The sequence below is a fragment of the Podarcis muralis genome, chromosome 5 (genome assembly GCF_964188315.1).
Source record: "Podarcis muralis chromosome 5, rPodMur119.hap1.1, whole genome shotgun sequence".
In the NCBI taxonomy this organism is placed as follows: domain Eukaryota; kingdom Metazoa; phylum Chordata; class Lepidosauria; order Squamata; family Lacertidae; genus Podarcis; species Podarcis muralis.
In genome coordinates, this window is record NC_135659.1 from 65,834,274 (window position 1) to 65,854,948 (window position 20,675).

The following is a 20,675-nucleotide window of genomic DNA, read 5'->3' on the forward strand; positions in this document are numbered from 1 at the left end:
GATACATACTTGGCTTTTAGATTTTTCCAGGTTCATTTTTCTTCATATCTTTAGTACGAGACAGAGATAAGGGGTTAGTGATTGTGGGAAAGTTCTGTTTTTTTCTCAAATGAAGAAAATTGCATCTCCGAGATTTTATATGCAAAGTTCTGAGTTGTGAAACTTTATAGTAAGCAATTAGACCCAACTGAAGTGTGACTTGAGATGGACATTGCATGATGTGATTGTGAGTTACTTCTAGGTAAGTGGGCATAAGATTGCTGCCTAAATAACATTTTTGGAGTCCCATTGTATACTTGGCATTCTATACCATGTAGAGTGTAAATACTTTGTGCCATAAAGCCTTTGATGTGCCACAATGCTTTACTCATTTTTTACTTCTTAGTAGACATGCATTGAACTGTGCTTTTAAGCTGCTGCCCTATATATTTACTTATTAACGTCAACTGAATTTTCTTCTGAGGCTTCTGACATCTGGGTAAACACAATCTGAGTTGTGGTTTTTAGGCTGCACTCACAGTCTACTTAAAAATTACTCAGTTTAAGGATGCTACAACTGCCCTAGAGTAAGTGGGTTGTGGACACTTTTTAGCAATAGATTAATGGAAATAACTTTTTAATCTCAAAAGTATACAGTGGTACCTCGGGTTACATATGCTTCAGGTTACATATGCTTCAGGTTACAGACTCCGTTAACCCAGAAATAGTGCTTCATGTTAAGAACTTTAATTCAGGATGAGAACAGAAATCATGCTCCAGCGGTGCGGCGGCAGCAGGAGGCCCCATTAGCTAAAGTGTTGCTTCAGGTTAAGAACAGTTCCAGGTTAAGAACGGACCTCCAGAATGAATTAAGTGCTTAACCCGAGGTACCACTGTACAGATAAATTGAATTAGTGCTATACATGTAAACCTCTGTAGACATTGCTGTGTTTGCATATATACCACAAGGAAGTAATACATTCCACATTACATGAAAATGACAGCATATCCTCAGCTAGCACATAGGGGAGTTTTTGAAGTGCTGAAAATTCCAGAGTTACTTGGATACAATGAATTTAAATGAGGTTTGTGCACAGAGGAGCCTTGTTTCAGTAACAGGTATGTGTTGTCAAAGAGTTTAGAAGCACAGGAAATATCTTCAATAATTGCAGGAAAATGCTGGCCTCTGTTTATTGTAGTTTATGCCAAGGAAATAGCACCAGGCATCTGAGGCAAAACCTTCAAACACAGATCTTAAAAAAGAAAAACCCTCACTGCTGGTACATATTGGGCTGGCCTTTCAGAAACGCTGCAATCAGTGTTTTTTCTGATTGGTGCATTTGTGGAAACAATATCATTCAGAAATGTCATTCTTATTGAATTATGATGCAATAGTCATGGTTTGTTTAGGTTTAACATGAAGGAGGCTTTTGACAGTAATTCCTGTTCGGCCTACAAATGAAATGCAAGTTTGCTGTCTTCACAAAATAATTGTGCTGCTTCACTCTGGCTAGAATGCGTGTGCATTTCTTGGTGACATTTTAAAAATTTGAGGGTAGCACAGAACTTACTAGCCGCAGGGTAGAGAAGAAGAAAGTATACTCACAAAATTATGTGGTCTATGTTTCTGCAATGGATAGTTCCCTGCCCACTCTCAGTTTAGTAACTGTGAAAATAATAAATGGATTCAAAGGTAGGTAGTATAAGACACCTAAAGTAAATCTACAAGTGTATAAATTATAGTGTGGTGTAGAAATGCTCATAAGAACAAGAAGCAGCTTCAGCTTACAGTATAGATGTCAACCCTTCCCAACATGAAAATATCTGTCAGATTTTGGGTTTTTATATTACAATCAGTGGAATATATTGTCATCTGTTTACTGCTGTTGAGTAAAGCATTTCTGAACTTCAGTTACCAACCATTTGCTGCTACTTCTATCTCACAGCTTTTCTGTAGAGAAGTGCTATTTCTTGTCAAGTTTCTGAGAACTCTATGCAACTCATCAAACTCTACAGGTAGATGTAAATACCCAAGACAAAGGTTTGGAATGGTTTACAGTGGTACCTCAGGTTACAGATGCTTCAGGTTACAGACTCCGCTAACCCAGAAATAGTACCTCGGGTTAAGAACTTTACTTCAGAATGAGAACAGAAATCGCACAGCGGCAGTGCCATGGCAATGGGAGGCCCCATTAGCTAAAGTGGTACCTCAGGTTAAGAACAGTTTCAGGTTAAGAACAGACCTCCAGAACGAATTAAGTTCTTAACCCAAGGTACTGTACCACTCTATTTTAAAGTAAATTGTGGTCCATCATATTTTGCTTTATGTAGCTGTGCCTTCCTGAAGGGCCTGTTGGAGTTGTCAGGAAGTTATAGTAACAGTGCAAATGTGTGCCTGAGGGAAGGAGTTCAGAAAGCAGGGAAATGTGGCTGTTAACTTCAAGATCAACATATCACCTGCTCTGTTGTGTCGGTACCAATTTAGGTCTGTCTGGTCTTGTTGGAAATTATGAAAGCAGGCATTTGTGAGTTTTCCAAAGTGTTTAAACTTCCCCCTAGACAGTCAACTTGTTTATCTGCAGTACTGAATGTACCTGTACATGGTATGATGACTGTTGTAATGAGCAGTTATGCTGGGTTCAAGCTGCCACAATACCACAAAGAGCCATACATATGCATTCATTTGGAGAAGAATCTCTAATGAGACCAGCAGTGTCTTTACTCTCCCTGCCCTGCCTTTGACATCTTCAATGTTCTGCTGAAGAACCTAATATTTCATCTTGAACTCCAGTATGGGACTGATCCAATGAATGCAGTGAGAATTCAGCAGATGGCCTAGTTTCTTATGACATATTCAGTACATTCATGCATCTTCTCTGAGCAGCTGGATCACTACTATGCCTTAAACAAATCTAAATGTGTCTTTGTTTAGATCAGCATAGAATAATACAAATCACTTGCAAAGTGGTAATGGATGTGGAGCATTTTGCATGCAATAGTCTCTTAAGCATACAGAAACTTTGAGATAGATATATCATAATTTCAAGATGCTGGCTTGCTGTAATTTATTTTTTGACTATTTGATGGAACAAGGTGAGTCGTTGGACTCAAAATGTGTAAGAAAACTGACTTTGGGTAATATGCTTTCAAGTGATTGGTATCGTAGTGACTTCTAATAGATGGGGCTTCAAATTGATTAGGTAGGATGACTCCTAGTGATTCCAGCATGAGTGGACGCCTTGAAACTTTGTCAGAGAGTGTCTGTATGTAGGATGTGGTTTTGCCACACTCTATGTAGTATTTCAAACATTAATTTTTAAGTTTAAAATTGTAGGGCTTTAGAATGGTTCTCAATGGGATATTTAGCTATATAGTCTAAATGCCAAGTTTGGTTAATGAGCCCTCTCATTATCCTAGTTAAATGGGTTGTTACTTGGTTGCTAGTGCTGCTGTATTAAAAGTTGTGTCGTTCCCAGGCCATCTGGGTGTGCATATGCTTGTGAGCCCAGGGGAAACGGTGAAGGATTGCTGATTTGCAAAGTAATTACGCTGGCCATAAAAAAGGAGAAGTGTTGGGTGGGGGTGTTTTTTAAAGGAGCTTCCAGACTGAGACCTTGGAAACTTCAAACTTGTATGTCATAAGTTCTTTACGGCATTATAAAAGTATGCTTGCTGGCTGTTCAAAAACAGCATCTAGCTTAATGTTCTCTCTCTCTCTCCAGGTGTTCAAGATGAATCTGGACAAACTCAGCAAACCTGAACTACTGACACTATTTAGCATTCTTGAAGGGGAACTAGAAGCCCGAGATGTTGTCATAGAAGCCTTGAAGGTAAGCTATAAATTACTGGAAGAGCTGCTATGCAAGAGTGCTGCTGCAGGTGCTGTCCTCATTTTCTACCCAAAGATATATTGTTCGCTAGCAATGGTTTATAGACTGTTCAACAGTTCAGGCTTTATTAGCAGTCTTGGACCTCAAATGGTATGTAGCCACCTATATATTGGCATTTCATGTCCAAATTGATAAAAGGCACAGAAAGTGCTATGGTTAAACACCTTGATTATTAGAAATTCAAACACATCATTTTTAAATCAGAATTGTTCTCATTTCATCACAGAAGAATAGTGCGACTTGAAGATCTTGTTCTAACTGTCATGTTTCAGCATGTTGTTCTAAAAAAATGGCCTGGTGAACAGCAGCTGTAGGAGTCTCAACAGGCAGAAGCAGCAATACAGATATTTCCTTGGAATACCTAACCATCCTCGCTGGCTTCTATCAGTCCTCTTCTGAGGCCTCCTCTGCAGTACAATATTTGTACAGGGTTAAAGTCTGTTGCTAGGAGACATATTGGCATGATTTGGTTCTCAATAGACCTTATCCGCCTAGTATTTTTAAGTGTTTTCATCGCATTTAATTTATGCTTACCCCTTTTTTGCATTTTCGGTTGGCGGTGACGAAAACAAAGCTTGCTTGGTAAATGTATGTATTTGCTTAACTACTTAAAGAATAAACAAGAAGAATGAACCAGCACAATTTTTTGTCTGTTGGTGTGTTCTGCACGTTTCCGAGCACAATTCAAAGTGTTGGTGCTGACCTTTAAAGCCCTAAACCAGGCATAGGCAAACTCTGGCCCTCCAGATGTTTTGGAACTACAATTCCCACCCATCCCTAGCTAACAGGACCAGTGGTCAGGGATGATGGGAATTGTAGTCCCAAAACATCTGGAGGGCTAGAGTTTGCCTATGACTGCCCTAAACGGCCTCAGCCCTGCATACCTGAAGGAGCGTCTCCACCCCCATCATTCAGCCCAGACACTGAGGTCCAGTGCCGAGGGCCTTCTGGCGGTTCCCTCGCTGTGAGGGAACTAGGCAGAGGGCCTTCTCGGTAGTGGCACCCTCCCTGTGGAACACCCTCCCATTAGATGTCAAAGAAATAAACAACTATCTGACATTTAGAAGACACCTGAAGGCAGCCCTGTTTAGGGAAGTTTTTAATGACTGATGTTTTAATGTATTTTTAATCTTTTGTTGGAAGCTGCCCAGAGTGGCTGGGGAAACCCAGCCAGATGGACAGGGTATAAAGAATAAATAATAATAATTACATAACTTTTTAAGGAACTTTTTAAGCCTAGCTATTCTGAACATAATGTCTAGGCAAGAGGAGAGGAGAGGTGGCGAAAATACAGCTTGTGTAAAATGGCATTGTTCTTAGTTAAACGGTGTGGCAATCAATCATATAAGGTCATTCCTCTTAGCTTTTTATTCAGTCTGAAGGTGCCCGTTATGTAAAAGAGACAAATAAGCATGGGTTGGAGCATGTGAAGACAAATGATGTCATGGGTAGACTTGTGCATGGCTATTAATGAGTAACAACATAGATTACCTTAGTATATTTTATTAGTATTTATAATTTTATTATTATTTCACAACATTTATATCCTGTTTGATTGTAATAAAACTAATAAGCCATTTACAAAAATTGAAATTAAAACATTAAAGGTAAAGGTAAAGGTACCCCTGCCCGTACGGGCCAGTCTTGACAGACTCTAGGGTTGTGCGCCCATCTCACTTAAGAGGCCAGGGGCCAGCGCTCTCCGGAGACACTTCCAGGTCACGTGGCCAGCGTGACAAAGCTGCATCTGGCAAGCCAGCGCAGCACACGGAAACGCCGTTTACCTTCCCGCCAGTAAGCGGTCCCTATTTATCTACTTGCACCCGGAGGTGCTTTCGAACTGCTAGGTTGGCAGGCACTGGGACCGAGCAACGGGAGCGCACCCCGCCGCAGGGATTCGAACCGCTGACCTTTCGATTAAAAACATTAAAATCATCTATAAAAGACAGTTAAACAATTCTTAAGAAATTTAAATCAGCTGTAAGCAAAAAGAGACCAAAGCACATGTCTGCATTCTACATGTCTGGGTAGGTTTGCCCAAAAATATTTTTTTTAAAAAAAAAATGTTTTAAGCAGCTGCCAGATAGAGCACAGCAGGGGGTCCTGCCTGTTGTCAACAGGTAGGGAGTTCCACTAGATACCTCCCACATTAATCTGTATGAATTGAGCAGTGTGCCAGATGGAGTCACCCAGGCAAGGGCAAAATTTGTAATGAATGTTTTAGTGCTGCCTAAAAGCTAAAAGAGAGCTACTGCTACTGCTGTAAGACTGTTCTACCTCAATATCTTCTAGGCCCAGTGTAAAAACATGTGATTGTTTAAAGGAATTTAAAGACAATTAACACCCAATAAAAGCAACCAGGGATCGGATTTGCAGAACATTTGCTGCAGCATCCACTGCTGCTATGCTGTTAGATCCTGGGTTCTTCTGGGGCGCAGCAGCTGGAACTTTCTGTCTGCCAGCCTCATGGGAATCTGTAAACAAACAAACCCACTCAGGGAATCAAGTTGTTGAACAACAACAAAAAATCTCCTTTCCACTGCCTTTACCTGCTGTGAATTGTTGCAAGTCCCCACTTGTCTGTATTAAAATTAATTAGAAGGCATTTGAATGAGTAGTCTGGGCACTTGCTGTTGCCACAGCAAGTTGCATGAGAGATCAAATCAAAACACAGATCAGCAAAACAAATATCAGTTTTGCTAAAAGTCTCACAAACGTGAAAAGAAAGAAAACAAGATGCCATCTTTGAAAACCTGTCTAGTCGCTTTGAAACCTGTAAGTGCTCTGGCTTCTCTTAATCCACCCTGTACCCCCACTGCACACCGACCCACCACTGTCACTGCCAGAGGTACAGGAATGTCATAGAATTATCATAAATATTTGAAGTACTTGGCAGTTAAAACTCTCAGCCTATAAAGCCTCGAAAAAGAAGGGGCTGCATGCTTTTGGTGGGAAGGGATGCAAAGATGTATGGAGGCATTACCAATACAGAAGGAAGAGGGGATGCTCTGGTGCTTATCTATCATCTATCTATCTATCTATCTATCAATCATCTATCTCCCGCCCATCTGGCTGGGTTTCCCCAACCGCTCTAGTGGCTTCCAACAGAATATTAAAAACACGATAAAACGTCAAACATTAAAAACTTCCCTAAAAGGACTGCCTTCAGATGTCATCTAAAAATCAGATAGTTGTTTATTTCCTTGACATCCGGTGGGAGGGCGTTCCACAGGGTAGGCACCACTACCGAGAAGGCCTTCTGCTTGGTTCCCTGTAGCTTTGCTTCTCACAGAGAGGGAACCACCAGAAGGCCCTCGGAGCTGGACCTCAGTGTCTGGGCTGAACGATGCGGGTGGAGACACTCCTTCAGATCTTCTCTTCAAGCTCCCTTTCTGCCTTTCCATTTTTTAACATAGGTAATTGATGTGCATATGGCAGCTGTAGTCTATAGGCTACAGACTTGGCTGTCTCAGTTACACCTGAGTTGATTCTTCATCTTGTTCCAAACAGAACAAGTTCCTGTTCCACATATTAGGAAGAGGAAAATCAGGTGCTTACTGCTTATACTGCTCTGGATACTGAGGGATAAATGCTGAATGTATGCACAAACATTTTTTTTTAAAAAAAGTAAACCTGTTTGAATAAAACCATTTAATAATGCTGTCTTGTCTCTTTTCTCTTGGGAGAGATTCGGATATGGGTTCCAGTTTCAGGTTTTTCATGTGGTATAGACTAAACTGATTTCATTTCTGCAAAATATGTGCAATACTTCCTCAGCAGACAATGATTTTTGGTTCTGTCTGAGCTGGCTGTCTTTAAAATAAAAAAGGACGCTTTATTCTCCTTTCACTTGGCTTCTTCCTCTTTTTGTTTTTTCATGCTTTTTATTTACCACTTTCTTATTACTGTTTCTGAGGAATGAATCCAGTATTTTAGTGACTTTATTAAAGCTTTATCTCGTACATGCAAGCAAAACCAATGTGTCTTCCCATTTGGTAATTTTGGAAAAGGAAGGAAATGGGCCTCTTTCTGCAGCCAACTATGGGGAAGTCCATGTGCTCATCCTTTTCAAAATTTGTGCCAAGAAACTACTTCTAATCGCAAATGACACTGGCTTATATCCAACAGAAGCCTGTGAAAGGGGAATTTCCTGCCCCCTTTGCTGCAGCCCTCAGAATCCCCTGAAAAGTGTCTCCTGAGGATGTTTTCCTTTTGAGTGAATTGCTTTACAGACTAAGTAAGAACTCCCATTCTAACACTTTAGGATAATAGATTTGGCATTTCGTACCGACTTATGTATATGGTTATGCATCAATGCTAGCTAAGAACAAAAGTTCACCTGCTATGCATGTATGAGAAATTCAGTTTGCATTTAAAGGTGAACTTACCTAGGACACTTTCCTTAACAAGATGCAAACTAAAACACATTCTTTGAAATTTGCACTTCTCTGAATTTTGCAATGCAGTTCTCCTGCCCAGTAGAACTGTGTGCAAAAATACATACATTGGAGAAAACAACATTAAAATGAATTATATTTTGGAAAACTGCTTTGCAAAAATGTGTTTATGTGAAATTAAATACAAATAAGTGTATATTAGTAGAAATTCAGTGATGAATTTTCAACAACTTTTTAAATTTAAAAAAAACCCTGACATGGATATGTGAAGAAATGAGCTTATGATTGAGAACATGAGAGAAACTAAAACTGACAGATTCACCCATCCCTGCCACCTGCACTAAGTACACAGATAGATAAGAACCCATCACTAAGTTGAACAATAAGCTGGGCATTATGCTTTCTCAAGTGGCAAACTATACAAATACTGCGAGATAATGAAAAATTGCTCATTTAAATTGAAGCTCATTTGGGGGAAACCTGTCTTGTTTTACTTCACCTTTGTGATTTAATTCCTGCATCATTGCAAATTTCTTTGCACATGAATTTAATTAGCATTTGTCTAGATGAAGAATTTACAGAGAGAGAGAGAGAGAGAGAGAACTATTTCAAGCTATACAGTGTTTGAAAGATGTACGTTCCAAGGAACTGGACAAAAATAATTGAAATAGTACACAGTGGGATAGCTGAACTTTTAACTGATGGTATAGGAAAGAGGAAAATTGATGAAAGTAACATTAGCCTTTCAGCCTTGAGGAACAGTCTTAATTGTGTAACAAGAAGATTGTCTGCCTTGAGCTTTTTCATGAAGAAAGGAGAGGAGTAAAAATAAAATCTTGAAGTGAATTAAGCAATGATAAACCATAGATTGCCTAGTTGAGCGTGGTTTTCTTTTCAGAAACTAGGATGAATGTTTTAATGATTGGAACTACAGTCGGGATTACTTACCAGGATAGCTAGGAGTCATGCACACAAGAGTGGAGACAATACTTAGCTGATTCCTGAAAGCTGAACAGGATTTGAACAGCAGGTATTTTGTGTGTGTGTGTGTGTGTGTGTGTGTGTGTGTGTGTGTGTGTGTAAAAATTAGTCAGGATCTTTGAAACTTACTCTGCAAGGTATATTTATGTTAGAAATCAGTATTGGCTCATATCGCAGCCCATTTTCCGCTAGTAGAAACATACTGCAAAGAAAACCAGAGAATGCTGAAATTAGCTAGTATGGCTTTGGCATTCAAATGCCACTGGACTAACCGTGCAGATTTGGGCTTGGATTATAGCCAACAGCTGTTTGTGCTTGCCAATGAGACCTTGGGCACACAAGACTCAAGAAGGAAAATGATTCTTTTCCTTTACTTCAGATGCTCAGCTCTGAAGAAGGAAAACCCTGCACAAGTCCTCCTTGCTACTCCTGCTCACATCTGTATAGCATATGGCATGGGTGAAACTAACTGTGTTAATGCAATTGAGTGCTTTTTTGTTTGTTTGTTACACAAATAGCAGCCTTATAGGGGGGGTGCAAAGGGGAGTTTAATTCCCTCTCTACCTGTTATGGTCCCAACAGCAAAATTTGTGAAGCTTCTGTTTGCATCTCAGGTGAAGCCTTCATAGGCTTCAGTATCACAGATCAAAGGTGCAGCAGTAATCTACTGTTGCAAAGGTTGTGCACCACCCCTAATCTCTGCCAAGTAGTAGCAAGATTCCAGGTACTCTCTCAGAGTTGTTTCTGTTGGGAAAATTGGGACACAGTGGAGGCTAGTGGTTTATTTTACACATGTTTACACCTGTCTTCAGTGGAAGGGGTGCAGAACATTACATCCTTAGAGTATCTCTCACTGCTCTCATAGCTTCAGCAAGCTTTTTCTATGGCATCATGCTACTCATCATCACCTTGACAGCCTCCCAAATCTCCTATCTCTGTCCACTCCTCGAGCAGAGGGGAAGGATCACTTTTTGCATTGCCAATTGCCCTTAATGGCCCAATACCTGAGTCCCCATTGTTGTTCAATGGTTCTGTATTTTGCTAGCTTGCCCAGGCTGGTTTGCATTTCTCCCTTGTATCCCAAATAGTATCTAAATACTTGTTGTTGTTGTTTAGTCTTGTCCGACTCTTCGTGACCCCATGGACCAGAGCACGCCAGGCACTTTTGTCTTCCACTAGCTCCCACAGCTTTTTATTAATTTCTACCATCCACTAACAGGCCCTGGTACCCTAGATCTATGACACTACTAATATAGAACTTGAGAAGGGAGAGAATTAATGGCAGCAGCTCAGAATTTGTTATGAGAGCCAGAAACCTTCAGAGGAGATCTGTGGTAAGCAATACAACTTAGAAAACTTTCCCATAAAATGTAAACATATTTTTTGCTATTAAAGGCTCCATTTACCTGGGTAGCAGGTTCATGGTAATCTAAAGTCATTGGGTGCAAATTTCATTCTGCAGAGGTGGTAAAGTGTAGACAAAGTGCCACACCTTATTCTTGTATATAAAGCAGATTGATCACTTGATTGAGAAAGTGGCATGATTAGACAAATAAGCTTTGTGTGTCTGTGTTTTCTCTTAATACACTGGCAACTTTTAGCCATTATTATATACAACATTATTCTGATTTGGAGCTTCTGCAGACTAGAGATAAGAGGGTTCAGTCTTTTATCAAGTATCTGGCTGACAGATTACTTGCATTAATCTAGTCTCATTCTCTCTCTACCCCCATGCTATGACCTCAGTCTGTGTTTATTTTCAAACGTCTGTCTCTAGGAGAGAAAAAACTAGCAATAAGGAAGTTCAAGATTGCATGGTATGCTATTTAAAGAAGATGCATTTTCTGTGATCTAGAAGAGGCACTGAATTGTAAACCGCCCTGTGAGCTCTGGATGAAGGGTGTTATAGAAATTTAATAGTAGTAGTAATGATGATGATGAAAGCAGCCTGAGAAATGTAGGATCTTCTAGCCAGCGCTTTTTTCTGGGGGTATGCAGGAATACGCATATCCCTAAACATTTTGTGAATCTTTTTACTTTCATCCATTTACTGTATTTATTTTTCTCAGTTTGAACTATAAAATGGTGATTTTCTTGAGTCACCATGAGAGTACCCCTAAATATTTTTTTTAAGAAAAAAAAGCACTGTTTATAGCATAGTGAAGCCAGGTATTTAAGCAGCTTACATGTATGATGTTATAAAGGGACAAGAAACACAGTGGATGGTAAAACTCTGTTTCTTTGCTTCAGAAATACTGATAGCAACTAAACATTTTTAACTTTTTAAAAATATTTTTTATTGAATTTTCAAATTGTAACAACAAATTTTCCACAAATCTTAATTGAACAATTTATATATCCAGCTTTCTCCCCTCCCCCCCCTCTTTGGACCCATTGGCAGGTTTTGACTAAACTTTCACAACTATATAAGAGGTAAAACCAGCAGGGTATGGAATTTGTTTAATAAATCAATACAGAAATACGGGGGCAACTAAACATTTTTTAACAGATCTAGAGGATGTGTAGCAGATCAGGAGGAAACATTCTGTTAAGCCCTTGTAAAAAGACCATCCAATAAATGTTAAAAACCCTGTGGGAAGTATTCTCCAAAGGCAGTATGGAAATAATAATTAAAGTGTCTTCCTTTCAAAGTGTAGCTTGTTTCATGCAGTGAACAACTCTTAATTCGATACAGTGGTACCTCTAGTTACTAACTTAAATCGTTCTGGCGGTCTGTTCTTAACCTGGAACTGTTCTTAACCAGAGGCGTGCTTTCGCTAATGGGGCCTCTTGCTGCTGTTGCATCACAGGCACACAATTTCCGTACTCATCCTGGGGCAAAGTTCTCAACTCAAGGTAACTCTTCCAGGTTAGCGGAGTTTGTAACCCGAAGCGTTTGTAACCTGAGGCATTTGTAACTCGAAGTACCACTGCACTAGCAAAGTGCCCTGTACTCAGTGGCATCTTTCCATATCTGTGTTCTTGCTCCTTGCCCTGCTCTTTACTGCAGCTGCTACTTGCCCATGCCTCCATCGAGTCCTTTTTCCTTCATTCGGGAAACAGTGTTGGAGCTGATGCTGGGGGTCTAAGCAGTTCTCTTCTCTCAGGAAAATGTTCTCTAGAGTAAATAATGCAAGTGTTCAAGGCAACTGCCTTTGTCTCTTTAGCTATTTTCCTTTTTGCAAGCAAGCTTAATAATGGCTCATTACTCTCATTCAGACTCAACAAGTTTGTCAGTGCTGACTTCCCTATCAGTGTGGCTGCAAGGAAATGGGAAGTTTTCACTTTGGTTTTAGATTAACTACCACTTGCCATATCTTCCAAATCTGAACAAACTGGTTTTCTTGCAGGCATTTTGATCTCTACATGGCAATATAATGGAAAATACTATAATTGACCAGTAATTTAAAATATGCATAATCGTTCTTTCTTTTAAAAAAATAATCCTCTCAAATGAGTCAACGTCTCATGATCTGTCTGTTTCCTGTTTTCCTAATCTCATCAGGCTTTAAAGATTTGTTCTCCCGGACAAACTACTCCATATTGGAGAAAGATCTGTCTTTTAGGATTTCCTGCTTTGTGGTTGTAGTTTTTTTAAACTCATAGCAACCCATGAATTGAACAGTTTTTTGAAGTAAACAATTGTTCCATTTCTGGAGAAATATAAAATTGAACACACATACAAACAGTTATTTCTACTTCCCACTCGTTCCAGAAGAGTAGCTATTCACAAGTCTATTTTATATATTGGTATTTTGAGATTGCTTTAATCTAAGGTTGTTTTAAAGGCTTCTGCGAAAACATAGCTATGGTTTTCTTCTTGAGAAAAATACATTCTTTGGTCCCTGTCCAAAACGCTTACAAACTGGGAAGTCTCTTCATTTCTTCAGAATCTCAGTGAAAATGTTTTCTTACATATTTATTTAAATTCTATTACATATCCCACCTCTGAGGCTACCAGGGAACCCAAGGTGGTGTGCATGTGGTTTTCAGGCAATCACTTCAGGAAGGTGGTGACCTCATGAGCTTTCAGACCATATCCTGGAACACGCTTAAATCATTCCTTACTAATAGTGGCACATTCTGTTTTAACAAGTGAACTAGATCCAGCAACAAAATGTTACAGATTGTAAAGGGGACATTATTGCCTTCTATACAAATAGCTTGCTTTCCTGTAGTTTTAACTGCTGTATGTTGTTGAACAGAGACTCAGCAGAGCTGTTGCTTTATAGAGCTACTGTTTAAAATTAAAGTCTTTATTGAAGCTGAAAGGGCTACTGTACTTAACTTGGTATGGCTTCAACATGTGTTTGTGTTCATGGAGACCCCCAGATGTGCAAGCACAGCCATCATTTAATACAGCTACAGTATTAGCCTTGCAGGAGACAGGATCACTCTGCCACAAGAACTACAATATTTTTTAAATACTACTACTACTACAACAACAACAACAACAACAACAACAACAACAACAACAACAACAACAACAACAACAACAACAACAACATAGCACCCCATCCTATTAATCCCAAAGTGTTTTGTGAACAATAAGCAGGAATAGTTTTGCTTAAAGGAGTTGCTCTTACTATATGGTGCTGAAAGAAAAAGCATGATCCCCGCTTCTATTATTTTTGTTGCTTTCATTCTCTGGCCAATATGACAACATGACTGCAAAACAAATACACCTTTCTGAATATGCAGCCTCTTCTGGGATTGCAGTTCCTCTGCAAAGTACCCCATTTGGGTTTTTTTTTAAATCATCTCAAGATTTTTGATGCTTTAAAAGTCGAATAGGAACCTGTTGGAAAATTTTCTCTGCAGAATGTCTTTGATAATTCCTGCCTAGAGAGGATGACAGACAGTGTTGCATTCTCAAGAAGCCATGATGATAAGGATTCTAGATATTCAAATTTGAGAATTGTTATGCTGTACTGTTAAAGTGCATTGCACTCTGGAGTAGGAAAAGAAGAAAGAGACTTCTTACCAGCAAGTTAATAATACAACCCCTCTTTGCGTCATTGAGCCATTAATAAATATAGCTGTATTGTTCTGTGGTTTCCTTGGTGTACCTGAATCCCCTGTATATATTTCAGTATGTTGTTTGCCTATTCTTTTTCCTGTTTCCTGTTGGATGTTTACAGTAATCCTTTCCAGCCAGTGTATCTCAGTGAGCTGGGACCCACCAGTGCCCTTTCAGACTGGTCTCAGTGCCATAGCTTATCCTAGCTCTTGCTTGGACCAATGTCTGCACCAGAGATTCCTTGCATACTGAGTAAAGGTGGCCAAGAGGCAGAGAGGTTCATGGTGAGAGGAGGGAAGGAAGAACGGAAAGGAGGGTTAAAAGGAAAGGTTGGCGTGCGGTGAAGATCCTATGCTATAAAATGCGTGGGAAAGAGGCTCCCATGCCTTCAGTTAGCAAATGTCTGTACTTAGCTTGATGAAAGCTGAGCTACGGAACTTCTTGCCATGAAGAAAACGATGTGGGAAAGAATTCAGTCATTTCAACATGGAGTAGAAAATGATACCAGTAACTGTCAGCAGATTACAGTGCCATGGTGAAAATTGAAGCCAGGCAGTATTTATTCCAGATTAGTTAATTCAGAATACTTTTGCCTCTGAGTTAAGCATCAGCTGTGGCTCTGTCCACCAGGGTTATGCACCCTTTGACAGACAGAAACATTGTTCACCCTTGGGTTTAAATTGTCTGTTTTGGGAACAGATGAGTCTGATTTTTCACAGGTCCCAGGAGCTCACCTGGAGTTTGCTTGGATAATTGCTCTTGTCTGAAGAAATAATTTTGCCCTATTCATTAGGTTTACAGTAGTCAAAACAGGTCAGGCTTGGTCAAAATGACATTGCAAGCTGTGCTGGGAGGAAGCAAATGCTATTGGTTCTGTGCTGTTTGTAAGAACAGATTTTCACGAGACAAATAGTGACATGAATTAATTTTTTGGCTGCTTTTGTATAAATTAATCAGGGATTCCATGTAGGATTAATGCTTATGCATACTTCAGTCCTCATAAAGATGAATATATGATGGATCAGCAGTCTAAACTCCAGAGTGGTATTAAATTTACTGAACAATTAAATTTATTGAAAATGCACCACTCTTTCATTTAGCATTTGTGTGGACTGAGATTAGGCAAGCATCATTCTGCTTCTTGAATTTCCTGGAGTATTTTTCCTCTCCGGTTACAAAAGCCATTCATGAAATGCCATGTTGTTCTGTGCTCAGTAATTCTGAATGAGTATCAGTGTTCTCATCCCAGAGTGGGAAAGCAGAGTTGTCTGTAGTTCGGAACATGTGATTCAGCTGGTAAACTGGGACTTGTTTTGTGTGTAGAGAGCTTTTATTGGTATTGAACAAGGAAAGAGATTCTGAAATAAATTTCCCAGAACAGTCTGAAAGCAAAGTATTTCCATCAGCCTCAAGACTGAAGGCTGCTTCACTGTTACTTTAACAAGAACTTTATAGACCCACACTGTGTATCTACTACAGCTAAAATGCTAGAAGTGGAACTGTTCCTTGCTCCTATGTCAAGCGTGTGCCAGTAAATGGAATGTGTGGAGCAACCTTGAGCTGAAACAATGTCAGCAGCATGGTATTGTTGAGTTAAGCTGCAAGTGAAGTAAAAGACAATCCACTGATTATCTTGTATTTGGAGTTGGGAGAGCAAAAGTTGACCTGTCAAATACACCTTGACATCAATAAGCGTTTGTGTAAGTGACACTCTACCTTTATGTTTGTGTCATCAGATGGCAGGAGTGGGACATAGCAGGAGTGGGACATTCCCTCTAGGGAAATATTGCCTATACTTATTGGCAGTATCTCTCCAGCATTTTAGCCAGGGTTTTAGCCCTACCTGGAGATATAGGGAATTAAACCAGGGATTTTCTGCATGCAAAACAAATGTTCCAACACTTAGGACATCTTCCAGCCCTTCCCATGCTTTCTAGCTATAGTGGAGTTTCATATGCCCTTGCCAATCATATAGCAGAAGTGATTCCCTGCTGTCTCTCAAGAAAGTTTCAGCCCCTTTTTTTTCTCAGTTATGCCCCGTGGCATGACTTTTCCTACTGACTATATATGCATTCTGCAGTTACAGGCATCTCTGAATTTAGCCAGGGTTCAGGAGCAGTGAGGAAGCCAATGTACAGTCCTCTCATCAGTGCAGGTTGCATGAGCCCGGAGGCCAGGACTGCCCTCAATTCTTGTTGGATTTCCAATATAGAGGAAAGGTCTCTGGAGAGTGGTCTGGAAAGTTTCTAGGAGAGATTTGTCTTCAAAAAAGCTGTGCTTCATTTTATGCTAATTGCAAAACGTATCTAAATACTTAACTACAGTACTATTTGACAGTATGCAATCTACAAATAGTTCATGACATTTAAAAACATTTTTTTTTAAAGTGGTGGAATACTAACCCAAATGTTTAAAGTCATAATCAGGGCTGACATTTCTAGTAGAAATAGCTGAACTGTATCTGAATTAGTTGTTTTCCCAGAACCAGTTCTGTGTCTCACCATGCATGTAGCACATCAGTGATGACTTAGATGGAACATGGAGAAGTGGGGTGGTGGTGAGGTGGTGGTTCTGTGCACTTGTGCACAAAGCTGTTTCCTCTTCTCTCCTCCTTGTTCTCTACACTAACCCAGCTGCTCTGCCCTTTGGCTCCCTACCCCTGCCAGTCTAGAGTGTTTGCGAATAAAGAGTGAAGAAGAAACCTCCTCCCTAGCCTGTTTGTCAAGTTGTTTGAACCCTATTCACAAAGGAAACTTAATACTTTTCTGAACCAAATCCCGGAATCCTGACAAATTATCCAATCTGCTTTACTATGTTGTATTTTTTTTCTTTTTTTGTAATAGATCCAAGTGAGTGTATTTGTAATCTGTAGGCCAGTGTTGGCAACAATGGAGAAGGAAGCAGCTGTATAACCAGCAACTGCCTGACCTTGATGTATTCATCAGCCACCATAAGCAAACACAAAGGGGTCATGGGGCTGTGCATGTACTTTGGTTCTTTAGTTCAAAGGGTTCCTTTTGTGTTGATCTTGGGAATTTCTTTTTTGGCACTAATTAAAATACCACAGACCTCTGCATTTTGAAACTGGGCTTCCTTTTCCTGCAAATGGTTTCCTGCAGGGAAAAGTGAGGATGTAAATTGATGGCTGTAGTTAATGATGGTCGAGATCATGGTGAGAGGAAAGGATAGCAGTCACTTTCTGCTCTTGTAATGTCTTGTAATAAGATATTAATTCCAATGCCACATAGCATTAACCCCCATGCATCCCTATCCATTGTGGTCTATGTCAGAAGTACGAAGCCACCCTAAAGATTACTCAGTAACAGTACTTTAAAAACAACAACCCACTATTTAATCTTAACATTAAATCCCCATGCCTCTGAAGTGAATGAGTCCATATAAAGAAGCATGCACTCCATTAGATTAATTTATCACCACACTAACAGGTAGTGAGAACGGGTATGGAAACATTGCCATAAAGAGAGGCTGTTGCGTAGGCAAGTGCTGATCTCAGCTTCTTCACTTCCTCTTCTGAAGTGGCTCAGGAAGAGAACCCCCATGCTTTCTTTGTTTACTGCAACACTACCCTATAGAGCATAGGAAGCTACCCAAATCAGGCACATTGGATCTCCAGGATTTCAGGTGGAATTTTCTCCCAACCCTATTGGAAGATACCAGAGATTGAACCAGACACCTTCCACATGCAGAGCAGATGTTCTACCACTGAGCTACAGCCTTTCCTTGGCCCCTGCTTCTTTCAAGGCTGCTTTCTTGCCTTCTCACTTCCTTCACTTGGTATCCTCCTCTCTTCAACCCCATTCTGTCAATCCCAATGGAAGGAACCTCCCATTTCTCAAGTTCTCTTGTTGTTGTAAGTTGTTGTTGTATAGTAGTAAGGCAGTGCTGTAATAAGTAGCTCTCATGCTGTTTTCCCCCTCCCATGTCCTTCACAGTCACTTATTCCACTCACAACCAGCCAGTTGTGCTGGTTTTTGCACTCCTGCCTGTCCAGTATTTCATGACTCCTGTTTCCATGAGGTGACAGGATTTTATCTTACATTTTATTTCTATTTCCCCCCTCTGGTAGCTAATAACAAAGAAAACTTCATCATATGTTTCAGGCCCGGCGCAGAGATACTTTCATTGAAGAGCGCTATGGACAATACTACATTAATAATCCATTTACGGCTCTTCAGAGAGATTTTGAAGCACTGAATGAAGAGAATCGTGAGGATAAGCAGCCTGTTTGTACCAATCCCTTGTCCATCCTGAAGGTAGTGATGAAGCATTGCAAGAATATGCAAGAAAAAATGTTGTTCCAACTAGCTGCAGCAGAGAGCAGGCACAGAAAGGTGGGTTCCAAGACCTTTGTACTTTGATCAAAGGAATAAAATTCTTCCTGCTTATCATTTGGCATTGCAGAGCAGTTTAACACTGCATGTTGAACCACATTTTCTCCATCCTGATGTGACACTTTCAGTGTGTGACATTCATGGTTTTGCACATTTCCCAGTCTCAGCCATGTAGTTTAGCTGATTAAAATAGCATTGCAGTGCTAACAATCTTTTTATGAAGTTCCCAACAAGCACACTTCAATTAGTAAAGCACAAATACGTTGCTGGTTTTTTTTATTGATGCTGCTATTGGAATGTAGAAAACTTTTCAGAACTGACCAAAGTCTTGTTATCATCCAGCTTCTCCTTTCCCTGTTGCGCTGGATGTTCAGTTAACCAATTTTAGCGCTTTGACCTTAAAGTTTCTGCCCCCATAATATGATAATTATCGATCTCTGGTTGCAGTTTGATCATAGGCAGCTTCAAATCTGCAGATATGTGCTTTCCCAATAATTACAAATATCCTAGAAAAACAGCTGCTGACAATTCTGAAAGGAAGCAACCACTTCCTTTTAGAACATTAACAAACTAGAACCTCTTTTGTTCAGTTATTGTCCTGCATTTTGGTCATTTCCCCAAGTTCATAATTTAGAAAGATGCAGATCAATCTTTTCCTTCCTCTCCAAATGGTCTTGAGTTGTAGACTAGCATGCCCTATTGTATGTTAATATATCTGTCCCAATCCTATAAAAAGAGTTGTCCAAATTGATTTGATTTACCCCAGTTACACAGTTTCATAAACTCCAGAACAAACATGGGGGCTTGGGAGAAGCAGAAGCTTACACATTTTATCTCTTTTGCCATGGTCTAATTTCTAGTTGAGGAAGACCCATAAACTTGCATGTAGAAATGCCTGTTGTGCTGAAAAATGGGAAAAGAAAAATTGAGTGCTCTCCAGTTACTGGAAGAACAATATTGGCAGCAGTTAGATCTAGTTACAGCTGACAGAGACATGAGACAACATGGAGCACTCCACTGGTTCAACTGGGAACCAAGTGCTGTTTGGCTCCTCTTGGTTCTACTGAGAACTTGCTCTCAATTCTCAATTCTCAATTCTCAATTCTACTTGGTCATGAAGTATTTTCTGTACCTGTAAAGAATTAGCATCTGAATTTGTTTGTTTTCCTGTTCCTCCTCTGTTCCACCATGAAGTGACACTTTAGCGTTGTTCAGAAGCCTTATGCTACTAGGTAAAGGTCAAAGATTCTGTATGTCTGTATTTTTGTGTGTTTTGCTTGAAATGTTGCTTTAGGCAGAAAGGGGCCTGGCCTGTACATCTGGATACATTTGTAATTGATGCTGTATTTAAAGGTGATTGATGGTGTTCTTCTTCTGGTCTGAAAGGTAATCTTGGATCTTGAGGAAGAGAGGCGGCGGCATGCCCAAGATACTGCTGAAGGAGATGATGTCACATACATGCTGGAAAAGGAACGAGAGCGGCTCGCACAACAGGTATGCCTTCTCACTAGTTAGTCAGCTCTTGGAGAGGAATGATTAATTGCTGCTTAGCACAGAAAACATGCCTTGTATGGGTGGGGAAACTGATGGCTAGCATTGGTATTTGTGTATTTGAGAGCTTCATTCTCCACCGCCAGGGAGAGACTAGACTTACTAGAGTGAGATTTTTGTCCAGTGTGTGAAAGTAGCCTGCAGAAGCAAGAGATGTAATAACATTTGAGCATAAAAGGAAATCATGTTTCTAAGAAGAGGTTTATTTCCAATGCAAATTGCAAGTCGCAGCAGGGAGACTCTAAATGGGGCTGCAGTGGGAACCACATGCCTGCAGTTTGGCACTGGGACTTTCTTCCATTACCATGCCACTAATTTCCTCACCCACACAAGGCAAATAGTAGATGCACAATGGAACTGGTGTGTGTAAGGGTTGGGGAATGGATGGGAGAGAACATGTGGGTAACCACAAAATTATTATTTTTTTTGCTCCACACTTGCACACCATAGATATGAGACCCTTGCCATGATTATGCCTGAGGGAATGTGGCTATCAGTTGGCGGG

General features: G+C 40.1%; 1 protein-coding gene across 3 annotated transcripts in view; it reads left to right on the forward strand.

The window, feature by feature from the left end:
• CTTNBP2NL (CTTNBP2 N-terminal like) overlaps positions 1-20,675 on the forward strand; it is a 35,246-nt gene that overhangs the window by 10,758 nt on the left and 3,813 nt on the right. For 2 of the 3 annotated variants that reach the window (XM_028734497.2, XM_028734496.2), the window contains exons 2-4: positions 3,702-3,809; positions 18,389-18,619; positions 20,006-20,113. In XM_028734497.2, the coding sequence (XP_028590330.2) occupies positions 3,711-3,809; positions 18,389-18,619; positions 20,006-20,113 (438 nt within the window). In that variant the 5' untranslated portion in view covers positions 3,702-3,710. Of the gene's footprint in view, positions 1-3,701; positions 3,810-10,480; positions 10,582-18,388; positions 18,620-20,005; positions 20,114-20,675 lie in introns of those variants that run through there. The other variant, XM_077929066.1, reaches the window with a different exon arrangement.